At 40.5% G+C, this 15752-nt stretch overlaps 1 protein-coding gene across 1 annotated transcript; it reads right to left on the bottom strand.

Annotated features, from left to right (window-relative positions):
* Positions 1-570: 570 nt before the first annotated feature.
* Positions 571-15546, bottom strand: pik3r6b (phosphoinositide-3-kinase, regulatory subunit 6b). Its single transcript, XM_080448284.1, has 19 exons — positions 15417-15546; positions 11178-11273; positions 10563-10654; positions 10335-10403; positions 9758-9893; positions 8947-9016; positions 8095-8278; positions 7203-7350; positions 6615-6707; positions 5488-5812; positions 5157-5189; positions 4947-5121; positions 4660-4770; positions 4130-4229; positions 3705-3778; positions 3467-3554; positions 3080-3132; positions 2431-2531; positions 571-2287 (listed from the first exon to the last, which is right to left on the bottom strand). The coding sequence occupies exons 1-19, from the start codon at positions 15427-15429 to the stop codon at positions 2167-2169; spliced, it is 2082 nt and encodes a 693-aa protein (XP_080304410.1). The 5' UTR covers positions 15430-15546; the 3' UTR covers positions 571-2166.
* Between the last annotated feature and the right edge of the window lie 206 nt (positions 15547-15752).

Raw genomic sequence — 15752 nt, 5'->3', positions numbered from 1 at the left:
CACACACACATACACCGATGGCGGAGGAAACCATGCAAGGCACCAACCTGCTCATCGGGAGCAATTAGGGGTTCAGTGTCTTGCTCAAGGACACTTCGACACTAACAGTGTCGGGATCGGGATCAGCCCGGGATCGAACTGGGAACCTTGCGGTTTTCCAGTTCACTCTACCCGGCCACTCCACCCCTGAGCCACTGCCGCCCCATGGTAATATCTTCTGTCACATGAACTAACCATGCACCTTGTGCAAACACATAACACTGTAAACATCCTTTTCATCATTACATTTCAGCTACTGTAGGTAGGCTACACAATCCATCCTAGATGTGACCTTTCCAGTGGTGGAAAGTAACTAAGAACATTTATTTAAGTACTGTACTTATGTACAATTGTAAGATATTTGTACTTTACTTGAGTATTTCCAATGTCCAATACTTTTACCTTTACTCCACTACATCTCAGAGGCAAATATTGTACTTTTACTCCACTACAATTATTTGAAAACTTTAGTTACTAGTTACTTTGCAGATATAAATTATTACATTATAAAATATACATAAACCACTTTATCCCTATTTTATACCTCGGCTATTTGAAAATAGCCGATCTACAAGCGATGTGGTGTGTTGAGCTTGTAGATCTGCTATTTTCAAACATCTGAGTACTTTTACTTTTGGTACTTTAAGTACATTCCGGACTTTTACTTGTAACGGCGTACTTCTTTTTTTTTTGCAACTTATTGTTTTTATTGTTATTATCAGGAGAGACAATACATTTATGCATAATAATGCTTCATATTCACAATACAGTCTCTACAATATTTCACATTGTCTCCCATGAGACAGCAGCAACAAAAGAATAAGAAAAGTAAAGCAAAACAAAAGACAGACAAAAAATAAGGTAAAAATCAGAAGTAATCAAAGAGAAATATACAAGCATGAAAGAACAGAAGAATGTACACTATGTATCCTCATTCCTCACACATACACTGTAACACAATATATATATATCCACACACATACCGCACATTCAGACTATCAAATAACACAATACATATCTCTTTATAAAATTATAAATCGTATCAAAACTCAATGCGTGCAAAAGGCGTCCACTTTTTGGTAAATTGCTCGCTTTGTAGCCTCACCAAATAAGTGATTCTTTCCATATCTCTAATCTCTTTGACTTTATTCAACCATTGTTCGGGGGTCGGAGGGAGCAGACCCAACCAGTTAATTGTGATGCATTTTTTGGCTGCCATTAACAATATCTGAAGGAGGTAAATATTATTTCTGCCTTCGAAACCCGTCGGCACAATTCCTAGAATAGCCGTCTTGAAATCTTGTGGTACTTGAGTATCAAATACTTTATTGATGTCACTAAATACTACATTCCAAAACTGCCGCACTTTAGGACATGTCCAAAAACGGCGTACTTCTACATTGCAGTATTGATACTTTTACTTAAGTAAAACATTTGAGTACTTTTTCCACCACTGGACCTTTCTCCTCGAGACATAACTGTCACACATGTTACTCTGCATAAAATAACCGTATTGTAACTGGTACAGTTGGAGTATGCATTTGAACCGTTATACTAATAGACTAAATTGTTTTATGAAGTAAAAAGACATGTCATTCATTGTGCCATAGTGAGATAATTGTCAACCAAGCCAAGTAGGAGTATGACGCATTGCTCAGTGTTGACAGATTATGACATGATTTCTCAGGCACGAATCTATATTACAACCACACAAATCTGATCCAAATTTCTCTCAATAGAAAAAATTGACATCTTTCAAGTACATATCTAGTATCTACAGTACATTACAAGTACAAATGTACATCTCCTGGGCAATTACTTTGACACTTTGACCTCTACGTATTCCTGTAAATATAACATACGTATTCCTGTAAATATAACATTAGCCTCTTGGACTTAATGCATCTAATCAGATTGATCTTCTTTGTTGATATAAATGTTTAATACTGTACATTTAATATATTAGATTATTGTATTGTTTTTTTTGTGCTCTGTCTTTGTGTATCTCCACCACATTTAAGTCCATGAAAACATACTGGGGTGAATGACAGGGATTCTGCTTCTCATCCTTATCTGCGTGCAGCATGCAACAAACAAACAAAGCATGCAACAAACAAAACACTCATATCACAGGATGATTCCACTGAAGGTGTTGATTGGCAGGGACAGGTTCTTGTTCAAATACGTGTTCAGTTTAACTTCTGGCTGGAGGCCATATCCTGGATCCAAGCAGGGCGATATCTCTATTCTATGAATAAAAGAGTTGATATGACTTTATTATCGGAGTTGACAATGTCAGTTTCAAAAGGAACAATAAGGCATTCACTAAGCCTTAGTGACCGCGGGGCATGCCTTAGTGACTAAGACATGCCCCGTGGTGTCCCAGCTTACCGTTGGACATTGTCACATGTCCTGCGGGAATCCCTGTCTAGACAGACAGTGAATGTTCTTTTCTCATGAGCCCTGATGTTAAGGTTCTGGGTACGGATCTCCTGTGATTGAAATAGACGAGATGAAATGACTGTACTGTGCATACTGATGTACATTACATTACCGAACATTGACATACTGCATATGCTGCTATATTTTATATTCACTCAATGATATCCTCATTGTTGACAGACTGTCACTGTACATAATACTCAATCATATACTAATTTCTGATAAACTGTACAAATGTTGCATTCATTAAGAGACCCATTGCAGATATTTAGGCCCAGAACCTGACTTAAACTATTCAGTTTTATTATCTCTGACTGCCAGGAGGTGGAGATGATGTCTATCTGCATGTCTGTCTCTGTCTTTTCAAATCAGCAGCATGGTGGTAGGCCTACTATACCACTGCAGGCCACTTTACGTTTTGGCCTCTTGACCCGAAGGTTGTACAATAAAAAATTCTCCCAATATAGACTACACCCATTTTCGCATAACTCAATTTTCTGAATCTAAAAGTGATTTAAAGGGGGTGACACGAATGCCACTGTTTGTTGCAGAAACATGATTCTTTTCATCTTCAGTTACATTAGTAAAAGATTCTTACTGTGCATTGAGCTTGGTTTGTGCTGTCAAAATTCACAGTGAGGTAATCTTGACCTATACAAACAGAGATAATAGAGGTGTTTGTAAATACAGGAGTATTGGATTTCTTTTATTATATTTTAACAACACAAATCTTGTGTCCCTGGCACAAGCTATTTTCAGATGGACGTCCGTGGCCAAGTACATTGACATTTGAGAACCAGTGCCGTAGAAGCAATCAAAATGATCAGCATCAAGTTCCTGCACGCACGGCAGTGTTCATTCATCCATTTGTAATCCAGAGATTGTACAAATGTGACCAAATGGACCCGTATTTGTACACTCTCAGAGCGAGTAAATCAACACTCAGGATGTTATAGTGTATAGTACCAAAATAATATAAACAAACCTCCAGACTGAGGTGGTGCAGTTGTGATCTCCACTCCACATGTCGTTAGTGCCACTCCCCTCACATCTCCCCGCTTGCCTACAGTGATCTGGCAGTGATAACGCACAAGAGCGATCATTCCTGCAGCATGTACTGTACACACCTCACCAATTACAACATTTACATCATAGAAAAGTGTTTTTCTAAAACATACTGTAGGAATACAGTAAAAATAGAGTAAATTATACAACAAACGCACCTTCTTGTAACTGACAGAAATTACTACACCGAAAGTTAGTGCCGTTCTTCTCCTCTGACGTTTGGAAGATCCCTCTGGAAAGGGTCATTTTCACATTTGTCATGATACATGAACTACTAGGCCTACTACTAATAATAAACATCACATTCATAGCACCTTTCATACACAGAATGTAGCATATAGCGTACCATATGCTAATAAATTGATAAAAATAGATAAGAAGAAAGAAATAGAGTGTGTGTGTGTGTGTGTGTGTGTGTGTGTGTGTGTGTGTGTGTGTGTGTGTGTGTGTGTGTGTGTGTGTGTGTGTGTGTGTGTGTGTGTGTGTGTGTGTGTGTGTGTGTGTGTGTGTGCGTGCGTGCGTGCGTGCGTGCGTGAGAGAGAGAGAAAGAAAGAGAGAGAGAGAGAGAGAGGTAGTGTCATACCTAGGATCTTTTCCTTCAGCTGGCTGAACTGTGGGAAGTCGATGTGCAGATGAGACACAAACATCTCCTCTACCTCAGTGTCACTGGTGGAGAGGCTGAGCTATAGGACATTGAGTTCATCTTTTAAAACCAGAGATTCCCACAAAGTACAGCTCAGAATAAAGACTTGTCCTTTTACAAAATGCTCCCACAAACACCCTTATTCAAACAGAAATATATAACAGGATATTAATGAGACATTATCAATGGTGATATCAGTTTTTTTTTTACAGTTTCTATTTGTTACTTTTAAATGTTTCATCTCTGGCAACTCATTGAAAATAAAATGTGAAAAACTGTGTTGAATAGTCATTTGTTCCAGAGTAAGTCTTGGACAGGATGTGGTTGACAACAGTTCCTACTTCAGTTTCTCCTAACAGTGACGTAATCCTAACTGAGAGCTATCTATATTTACACATGTATGTAAACACCACTGTGGTCTGTGTTCTGTTTCCTACACTAGTATGTGTGTCACATTCAACCATTAGTACCTTGACAGAATAGATAGGCAGATAGACTGCCTGTGTACCACAACGGAGGTAGTAGGACAGGACATCCAAAAGGAAGACATTTTCCTCTGAAGTCTTGTTGCAATTGGAATGCTGTTAAAGAAAACGGTTTAATGTGTCTTTTTGCAGAGCCCTCCCGCACGCGCACACACACACACACACACACACACACACACACACACACACACACACACACACACACACACACACACACACACACACACACACACACACACACACACACACACACACACACATACACATGTTACCATTTTAGCAAGCTTTGGTATCATGACTCCCAGGCTGTTAATGTTGCTGGCGTACCACGGATCTACTCTCCCCAACAGTGAGGCGAGAGAAAGTTGACCATGAATCCCCTGACAAGAAAAACAAAGGTTGAGCAGGGTGTAGTTTACTTTCCATTCCATGTATTTCCCATGATTTTGTTTTGTTTGCCTCAATGTGGCTTACTGGTGAACTGCTGAGGACAAAGACATTTGGACTCTCTTTCCCTGAGGAAGAAATGCAATGTGTCCATAATGTGTAAAATCCAAGAAGACACATGCACGACAATATATCTATGCACGCACGCACGCACGCACGCACGCACGCACGCACGCACGCACGCGCACACACACACACACACACACACACACACACACACACACACACACACACACACACACACACACACACACACACACACACACACACACACACACACACACACACACACAATGAGGAATGAGGAAATGCAAAGGAGGAACATACTTTACACTGTAAATAACTGTAACAAAAACAGTTCCTTACCTAATGGAATAATAAACAGTAGCAAGCCTTCCCAGCACGCGGTCATCACCCATCACCACCACGCGTGCTGTGTGAGTCCGTCCTTCTCTTAGGAGAGGTGCTTCTGTCTTGTCCCTAATTGGCGCCCAATTATCTGCTGGCTTGGTGGACTTTGCACCGTATTTACGGTCGTACGTGAACGGACTCCCAGCACAAGGCTGCTCTGTGTCCAGCTCCAGATCTCTGAAGTCTTTTTCTATGCCACTGTCCACGGATTGCACTGACACTCTCTTATCCTCATGTTCTCCATCAGTGCCAGTGTGAGCGAAGTCAACAAGAGCCTCCCCTATTTTGTAAGAGGAGAGTTTAGAACAGTGGTTCACACTGCACACTACAGTGGTAAACGTCCTGTATTCAAAATTGTAATTGAGTAAAAGTACATCGGCAAGTATCGGCATCAAAAAGTAAAAGTACTCAACATTTTTTTAAAGTTTAGAAACATTTTCAAAAGTAGCAGATCTACAAGCTCACAATGAATAGCCTGTATGATCACTGGGTCACGACTGTTTTGATGTAGTCAAAAATACGATTTAAAACATAACATAACAAAATCAAAACAACTCACTTTCCAGACCATTTCTAAAGCAATTCTTAGCTAAGCCTACTTATAAATATGTCCTTATTCTATCATCATAATCTTGATCTCACTCAAAATATCACATCTTTGTCAGCTTGTGACCTTCGCCAGAGATTGTGCTTTCATCCACTCTTTATGCCTACCAGTCCTCTATGTCAGTGGTTCCCAAACTTTTTAGCTTGAGACCCATTTGATAAAAAATGTCTCTCTCTGTAATTGTTTTTACTTGCGAGTTGCGACCCATAAAAATGGGTACGCGACCCACAAATGCGTCCTGACCCAGTGTTTGGGAAACAGTGCTCTATGTGACACATACAGAATATCTGTTGTGTTGTTATCCTGTAGCAACCTTTAACTCACAGCATCATCATGAAGTACAGTAGTAATAAAGTTGTTTCTCAAATTAAAGTAAGGGGGGTTTTCCATTATGTTGCAAACGGGATGTAGGCTTTATGTTCTGTGTTTTGTATATACATACAGTGTAGATGGAAATGTGCTCTTAATGACTCACACAGATCTTCCTCCTTGGTCCACAAGAGGAAGTTCATCTGTGGCGTAGGTAAGGGAGTGTTACACAGAGAGCTACGATGCACAGGGGTTGCAACTGAAAAAAGAGAGAGATAACAAAAACAAGTACAGCAATGATGCAAAATACACGATACACAATATACAATATACTGCAAATACAGTCATAAATGTTAGCTTTGTGGCATTGAGCTAAGTTTCAAAGTGTATGTACTGGTAACTGAGTTGACAATATCAATATGCAGTTATTAATTAGGAAAAAGAGCAGGCTGTAAATATTTCAATATAGAATAACGTTGAAGCTTAACACTGAGTACCAATTAACCCACAGGTTTTTCTGACGAATGTTGTAAAATCATCAAATCCCAATAACCAAATCTTGACTGCCATACAACAAGTCATTTTGTGATTAGTTGATTAATTCATTAATTCATAAAAGCCTCTATTTGTAAGAGACAGCATATTGTGTTACAGAAGCTCTGAACTTTTAGTGACCTAAAATTCTGCAACATATGTTCCTGTTCTTGCCTGAGCTCATGCATAATAATAAGTGTATGAGTGAGGAGAGTAGCACCTCCTCTAGCAGCTGTCAAGATGTCATTGTAGATGACTTGTAGTTTGGTTCGGTACCCCTCACTGCTGACTGCACCGTGCTCAATACTCTGCTCCACCGCTACGACCACTTCTTGGGTGAATTTCTGGACTACATCTTCCTCCAAAGACTTTAACACACACACACACACACACACACACACACACACACACACACACACACACACACACACACACACACACACACACACACACACACACACACACACACACACACACACACACACACACACACACACACACACACACACACACACACACACACACACACCTGTATTCAAACCCATGTTTCAAACATTTACCACTGATCCAAAGGAATCCCCCTTATACAAGAGATATAGGCTCTGTGCATGACTGTAGTTATCTTTTCCAGGGGGTGGCATTCCCGTTTCCTGTTCTGGGTCAGTTTCTCATAGCTTCATTTGATTGGCTCACCAGCAGATTTGAACTGGAAACGCACAACCTTCGTTTGTCTTTCCGGTTCAAATCTGCTGCTGAGCCAATCAAATGAAGCTATGAGAAACTAGCATGTAAACCAGACGAATCTGCCAGAGCTAATGAGAAACGGACCCAGAACAGGAAACGGGAATGCTACCTACTCCTATCTGCACAGTCAGTCAGTCAGTCAGTCAGTCAGGCAGCCAGTCAATCATGAACTTATAGATATTGAAAATAAAAAAACAACTATTTTATCCAAGAAACAATTTATGTAGACATACAGTACACTTGCTTCATCAATTATTTTGAGAGTCCATTTTTTACAGTTAAATCAACACAAAGGAATTTGCTGTGCAACTGCCCTCATATCCTCTTCTTTCACACCTCTTCTTACACTGATAGCGTAGGAGCTTTACCTCCAGAGCCTCTGCCAGCATAGAGCTTTGATGTCCTCTCCCCAGCACTGTCTGCAGAGCATGCAGCACCATTGATCTCTCCTGGGTCAGCGTGTCCCTGGACAAGTTGCCTACCTCCAGATCTGCTCTCACTGCTGCTCCCATTGGCCCAGAGAACACTGCTGGGTCCGCAATCACAAACACCCTGTAGGGTGAAGATGATGGGAAGTGAGTCACCACTCACCAGCAGCACTACTCTGTAAAGTCTGACCATAAACCATAAGACAGCACTAGAAGCCAGACCAATTTTGGCACGCTGCGACGCATTGTGAGCTTGTAGATTGGCTATTTTTATCAAAGAGATTTGGTGTAGACGGAACCAAGTGGTCAGTTGTAACTCAAGTCCAGTTCTCTAAGACTACAGGGGTTTAAGTGGTTAAATAGTCTCGAATAGAAACTTTAATCAAATCAAAGTTTGTAGTGATTAGAAACCTTTGCACTTTTTGCCAAAATATAATTGAAAACATTGGTAATTGGTGGTCTAGGTCTGGGACGCAAGTAGCGCCACACTGGTCTTCTGAAACATTAAATTCTGATTAAATGCACCTGGGGCCATAAACTCTGCTCACACCTTGTATTCTACGCCTCTCCATTCCTGAGATGTGATGGATTATCTAATCTCGACTTTGATTATGATGTTTTCGTTTGACCTTTTCAACCCAAAAGGTAATCATCACTTCAGAGCAGGCTACTGATCATTCCTACTGAGGTTCATGAAAATCCACCCATCCATTCTTGAGTTATTTTGTTATTTTGCATGCATGCAAGGTGGGTAAAAAATACTCTGTGTACACAGAATGAATTGCTACTCACTTTTCCTGCAAGGGGAAATGTTCATTCTGAATGTTCTGCTCTGCAATTAACCTCCTCTGGTATAGAGCACCTGTGTAAGGGAAGAATTTGTCTAATAAATTTAGTTGGAACAATGCTGTATGTTCAGGATGGAAGACCACGCCTGACAACAATCTTATTGATAGCATCTCCTCCCCCGCTAACCTGATCACTGATCAATCTCATCTCACATCTCTCCACCACCCCATTCTCCCCCCTTCTTTTCCATGTCTTTTACCTGTTACGGAACAATAGTTGAATGATAAATTATTAGGTTAAACCTGTAACTGTATTTATTAAGGATTATGGGTTTATATTGCATCTGAATATTAGAGTATTGTCCTGCTGGACATGAGAAGGAGATCTATAAATAATAGTGTTAAATTTGGGTTATCATTGACATGTTACACTCTATCCTTTACTTCCTGATTGGGGGGGGGGGGGGGGGGGGGTTCTAAGACATCCGACAGACACCTACACTTGATAGATGCTCACTTTCGATTGGCCCTCAATCCAAATACTCAGTCAGGGTTATCATTATATATCTCTCTCTTCCCCTCTTCCCCTCATCCTCCAATCCCTTCATCTCTATCCCCTCATTTCATGCCTCTGTCCTTCGTCCTTAATCTCATCCGTTTTCTCTCTCTTCCCCTTATCCCTCACCCCATGCTCAGCATCCCCTCACCCATTCCTTCACCATCATGCTCCATCATCCCCTCTTGCCCTGACTCTGAGAAAGTGCTTTAGCAAGTTAACGTAGGTGTCTGAGAAGGTGTTCATGAATGTGTGATACCTGGTGTTGCCATTTCCATCTTAATGTCTCTCAGTTTATTCAGGGCCACAGAGGAGTAGGGCTCTGGAAACGTCATCATCTTCCTTAAGCAGTCATAAACCCTCTGACACAGGCTGTTTGGAATGGAATCTGACTGCTGAATTAAAACAAACGAGAAAAAGATAGACCATGGCACTTTTGATTGAATACTTTATTAGTCAGAAATGTAAACAGCACGAGGTACAGTCAGACATTAAGGCTAAAAGGATAACACAAAAAAGTCCCGGGGACTTGTTTCCATTGTGGTCCTATATGTACCATGGTCATGGCAAAGGAGCTAACATTTTGTCTATCAATGTCATGTTTTCACATACAGACAGTTTTTGATATCCTTCCACCACCACAATCAAAAATGACTACATGGAAATATATAGTCTATAATGGACCCATTCCAAATTCCAAAAACATGGGCTGTTGGGCAGAAATATGACACATGGGCTGTGAAAGCCAATCCAAACCAAACTAACTGAACCGAACCAAATGCGATTACTGTGGCTTACGGGCAAGGCCATAATGAAGGAAAGTAAATGGGACTTACCTGAAGAATCACATAGGACAGAGTGTGTAGCAGTGGAATGACGTGCATCTTGCAATTTGTCCTGTCAGCCTGCAACAATCAAACGGTAGATGAACAAATAATTTTGATAATGTTTTGTTGATGTCTACAGTAGGTACATAAGTTTAGCACAATTACATTACAGGATAAATTACAGTATTTTAATGTTGAAAAGCCGTGTTGGATGTTTTGTGAATGTGAAGGACAAACCTTCTCCAACTCTTTCACCAGCACCCTAATCAATGGTACACTGATGGATGGCTGAGTCTCCAGCTTTTTATGAAGACTCCACCTCAGCATTCCTAAGTAACAGACATTTGGTGACAGTTTTAGGTTTGTTTACCTCTAGGTTTTGTGCCCTTAATTTAGAGCAGTGGTTCTCCACCAGTGGTCCCTGAGGGGTTCCAGGTGGTCCCCAGCTAAATGATGGAGAGTTGGTAACCAAATGGACCCTAATAGATCTTTAACTCGTGTGAGCGTAAAATTAAACCAATTGAACCTTTACGGTTACGGGTCCATTTGGTTTCATTTTACGCTCTCAAGAGTGGCTCTCAAGAGTGGCTCTCAAGAGAGAAAATTATTGTTAAACATCTGCATTACTTAATTAAAGAATTGTTATTTTGATCAACAAAAAAAACAGTATGGAATTGCGGACAAAATCTTATCCAACGACAACAAAATATTCAACGTTTTGGGTCTGAGAGGTTAAATCTCATCAAACGGTGGTCCGTGGCTCAAATGCCGAATAAATAATGGACCTTGATATGGAAAGGGTTGAAAACTACTGATTTAGAGTATCATAAGCGCTTTCCATGTTAGTTGTACCTTTGTGGAAAGAAGTTTGGCTGTCCATTTCTCTGAGAATGGACTGGACTCTGTGATACAGGCTAGATTCCACTGTGGGGGACATGTCCACACAACCTAGAGTAACACACCATTGTCATATTCATTAGCATACAGTAGTACCAGGGCCGGCTGGTATCAATGGGCTAGTGGGGCTTCTTATGGAATAAAGTTTATTTTTTTATTATTATTCAAATGTTTTAGAAGAGATTGCTTTATATGCTGGTGGAACCTGGTGCAGCAACAGAATCAAACAGTTACAAGAAAAACACAAAATATGTAAAAATGGGCTGATTTCATTGAGTTGAGTGATTGACAGCTGACATGACACGCCTGCTTGATTTACTCACCATAAGGGCTAATATATTTTAACCCCCAAGCTCCGCCCTCACTGGCTTTTGACCAATGACAGAAAGGTGTACCTTTCTGTGCTTTGTTCTGGGAAAGTGAAGGAGGATTAACAGGCAGGAGCCAGTATTCAAATGGATTGTAGATTATTTACTTTCTAATCCGTCTAAATCCGTCTTCAGAAAGATATTGTGGATTTGCTTCATTTATCTGACAAAGTTAAGAAACATGATTGCTGCTTTAATCACATTGGAAGTGGCTCAAGCTGTTTGGGGAAAGTTAACATCGCTGTGTGTGTGTGTGTGTGTGTGTGTGTGTGTGTGTGTGTGTGTGTGTGTGTGTGTGTGTGTGTGTGTGTGTGTGTGTGTGTGTGTGTGTGTGTGTGTGTGTGTGTGTGTGTGTGTGTGTGTCACACACAGTCAGGGGTCATCACCATGGCAGCTTGTGATGGACATTTTCATTCATATTTCATTTTTGCCACGGACATGCAAAGTAATCATCTTATCAAAAACACAGTGACCTAGCCCTAAATGTGTACTAATGGACTTCTAATGTGTCATAGGGTCTATTCCAATGTGCTGCACATTTTAAAACAATAGTATGTCTGCATTAACTACTGAGCCACTTAACGACCAACAAATTAAATCCTAATTATTTTGGATAATAATAATTGAGTCTCATCAGTACTAACTGAGATAGTCACCCATCATTTGGCGATGGGTTCCCAGATTACATCAGTACAGACAGTGCTTCAACCTCAAAAGGGCCACTTTAGCTGCAAAGGTGAGTGGGTGGCTAATATAGAGATTGCTGGCTTTTCAAAAGACAGTGTTACTTGAGGACAGAAGGAGATCAAGTTTTACCAGCTAAACCATTTGGTTTGGTTTGGCAAGTATGGTAGCTAGTGGATTCCATTAAGGTGATCAGGTATCATGTAACAGAAGAAGACGGAAAAAGACACACCCTACAAGCTACACTTGATTTGTTTTTGATTTATTAGACATAATAATTAAATGCTAAATGCTTCTCACGGAAACATCAAGGATAAAATGCCAATGGAACACTGGAACCAGGAAACTTGAGAGACAAAAAAGATATGTACATGATGAGTGATTAATGAAGGGCATGCCAGGATTTTAATTGATTGCAGTGTCACAATAGTTTGATGTGAAGGCACCTAACTTTGATCAGACGTGAGCTAACTTTTAGTTTGGAGGAGATCCTAGGCTGTGGATGGAGCGTTTCCATGTTATTATAGTTGTCAATTATTGAAATCCCAAACATGGAATATACTTGCCACATGTAATGCCTGTCTCAGGACTGCCACCTGCCAGTATACAGTGGTAGCCTGGGCAGCATATCTTTTCGTGTCTATGATCCGGTCGGGAGCGGAAGTAACTCTACATCACCAGGTGCGTCATCCGCGTCATCAGGTGGCCGGATGGGCAGATCCGGAAAGACGTCACCCCAAAATAGGTCCGTCCTAATAAAATCCTTGATGCGGCATAGTTTAGCTTATTTATTAAATATAAATGTGTGTGCACTATCCGGAGACTATTTAGCGTCTGTATTATCCCACGGGGAAATTCTATTCCATTTAAATAGGGATTGGGGAACCAAAACAAAGCGGCACCGCAAAACCGGATGGGCAGAATCCGGAAAAATAATTATTTTCTTTCTTTTTTTTTCAGTAGGCGTGGCCTAGACCGGATCATATGGGTCTTTAATAACGCATACCAGGCTTTCCTCCGAGGTGGAAAGACTGGTGACGCGAGGTTATACAGTGGATAACTTCCCAGTCTCCAGGTTTTCGAAAGTATAGCTACCACTTTAACCCTGACATCCTAATTTTGGGCATGTCATTATAGGCTAAAAAGATAAGAACATTACTGATCTACAAGCTCACAACATGCTGTGATGTGTTGTGATTGATTGATTTGGATAATAATAATCCAGCTTGTAGATCGGCTTTTCCCTTCCAAATAATATTTGTATTTATTTGATAAGTGGCTTGTTTTAAAATGTGTAGCGCTGTGGAATAGAGTACACAATATGGCACATCAGGAGTCCATTATTATATATGTAGGGCTAGGCCTATGTGATTCTGGTAATATTAAAAAAAATTAAAGCACATTTTGCTATTTTCACAGTATTGAAGCAGTTGTTAGCAATCAATTCGTTTAGCTTAGTCTTGTTGTCTTCACCTGATGCAATTGTGTGTACAGGTACCATGTGCAATAGGCCTACTAAAATCACACCCAGTGTGAAGTGAGCGGTGTTATTTAGCAACAACAGTGGTCATCACAGTGATGGAAGCTCACTTAAAAAGAAATATATATTTTTTGAAGTGCGTGGTGCTATTTATAGGTTATTAATTTCATCATGCGTCTCGCTAGCCAATCACAGCACTGAGCAAAGGGTGTGAATAGAGTCAGCCAATCACAGTACAGCGAAAGACAATTTTTCACGACGGTCTTTTCACGATGGTCCCAAACCCGGCTACACCGCTCAAAAAAAAAAAAAAAAAAAAAAAAAAATACATGAAATGAGCATGTTACTTTACGAGTCACCAAAGTTATCCAAGGCATTTTTATTTGTTTCTACATTATAATGAAGAAAATATATGTATAGGCTATATCTAGATTTATTTTTCAAAATAAAAAATGTGCCACGGACATAGACATGTCTTGCCACGGACATGTGTGTCCGTGTACGGACATGTTGATGACCCCTGGTCACAGTGTGTGAGAGAGAGACTAGAGTCTCTCACCCTCGAAAATCGGCAAAAGTGGCAGTTTTCAAGATGTTTTATCTCTTATCTCTGGAACGGAAGGTCCAATCTGCTCAGTTCAAAGCTTGTTAGATGACTTTGAGGACATTAAGCACATAACGACACCTTTATGGGTCCAGTTAGGGCCGGGCCTTAATTTTCAGGTCCGTTGAGAACTCTTAGACAGACTGTGTGTGTGTGTGTGTGTGTGTGTGTGTGTGTGTGTGTGTGTGTGTGTGTGTGTGTGTGTGTGTGTGTGTGTGTGTGTGTGTGTGTGTGGGGTGTGTGTGGGGTGTGTGTGTGTGTGTGTGTGTGTGTGTGTGTGTGTGTGTGTGTGTGTGTGTGTGTGTGTGTGTGTGTGTGTGTGTGTGTGTGTGTGTGTGTGTGTGTGTGTGTGTGTGTGTGTGTGTGTGTGTGTGTGTGTGTGTGTGTGTGTGTGTGAGAGCGAGACAGACAGACAGGGAGAGGCTGTGTTTTAATTAATTGTCTGGTTCTGGTCTTATTTTGTTAATAAAGTGCATGCTATTATTGTGTGACCCTCAACACAGGATTTGATCATTCCAGGCTCAAATTATTAGTATTGCCACCACCAGCAATAATCATGATATAAGAGCAGCTATCTATCTGCACTTACAAACAACGTTCACTGGAGCAGTGGAAGCTCTGTTTTGTTGTGGGTACTTGTGTTGTTGTGGAGCATTTCCTATAACAAAGTATAGATAGCCTACAGTAGTGTCATTGCTATAACTTGCTATCTGGGATGTGATGCTGTTGCTGCAGGGTGAACTATGAGTATCATATAGTATAATGGATGTCTTGTAGCCCCCCCACCCAAAATCACCACCAGCCGCTACTGAGTAGTACTGTACCATGTCTAAAAGTCACAAAGTAAAGTTCCAATGCAATCTGTACATTACATCTTAACAATTAACCTGACAAACATGCTTTCTCTCCCTCTCTCTCTGACAGGCTAGGCTGATATAGGTGCACTGTTTTCTTTTCTTGTTTTTCTTGTTCATTATCAGAGGCGATAAATGCCAGAGGCGGTAAATTATCAGCTGGCTGTAAAAAAATATACAGCCAGCCGAGCCAGTAGTACCTACCTGTTGGGTCCATTCTCCTTTCTTCTTCAAAGCCCCAGACAGCAATGATTCCAGTGGATTTTTAGACGTGATAACTGAAATATTATTCCCTAAACTCAAACCCTGAGTGAAAACTTGTTGTTGTTTGTCCGTCCTCCAGAAAAAGGAGGAGGAGTTAAATATGATCTATTTTAAATTCTTCTGGTTGACAACAAAGAGCCAGGTGTTTTTATCTGTGTCACTAGACACAAAGCTAGAGCATAATTATTGTTTGCATTATCTATACAACAAAACAAGATCCTTGCATGAAAACGTTTCACTGTGTTTGGATATAGATACGGTTCAGTGGTGCAGAGG

This window comes from Gymnoscopelus braueri, assembly GCF_963280865.1.
Source record: "Gymnoscopelus braueri genome assembly, chromosome: 13".
Lineage (NCBI taxonomy): Eukaryota > Metazoa > Chordata > Actinopteri > Myctophiformes > Myctophidae > Gymnoscopelus > Gymnoscopelus braueri.
This window is presented reverse-complemented; position numbering and strand designations above follow the sequence as displayed.

Excerpts from the sequence above, each read along its gene's own strand:
- pik3r6b (XM_080448284.1), bottom strand. Across the intron at positions 7,351-8,094 it reads TGCTGGCAGAGGCTCTGGAG|TCTTTGGAGGAAGATGTAGT; the intron begins GTAAAGCTCCTA and ends TGTGTGTTAAAG. Across the intron at positions 2,288-2,430 it reads ACATGTGACAATGTCCAACG|AATAGAGATATCGCCCTGCT; the intron begins GTAAGCTGGGAC and ends TTTTATTCATAG.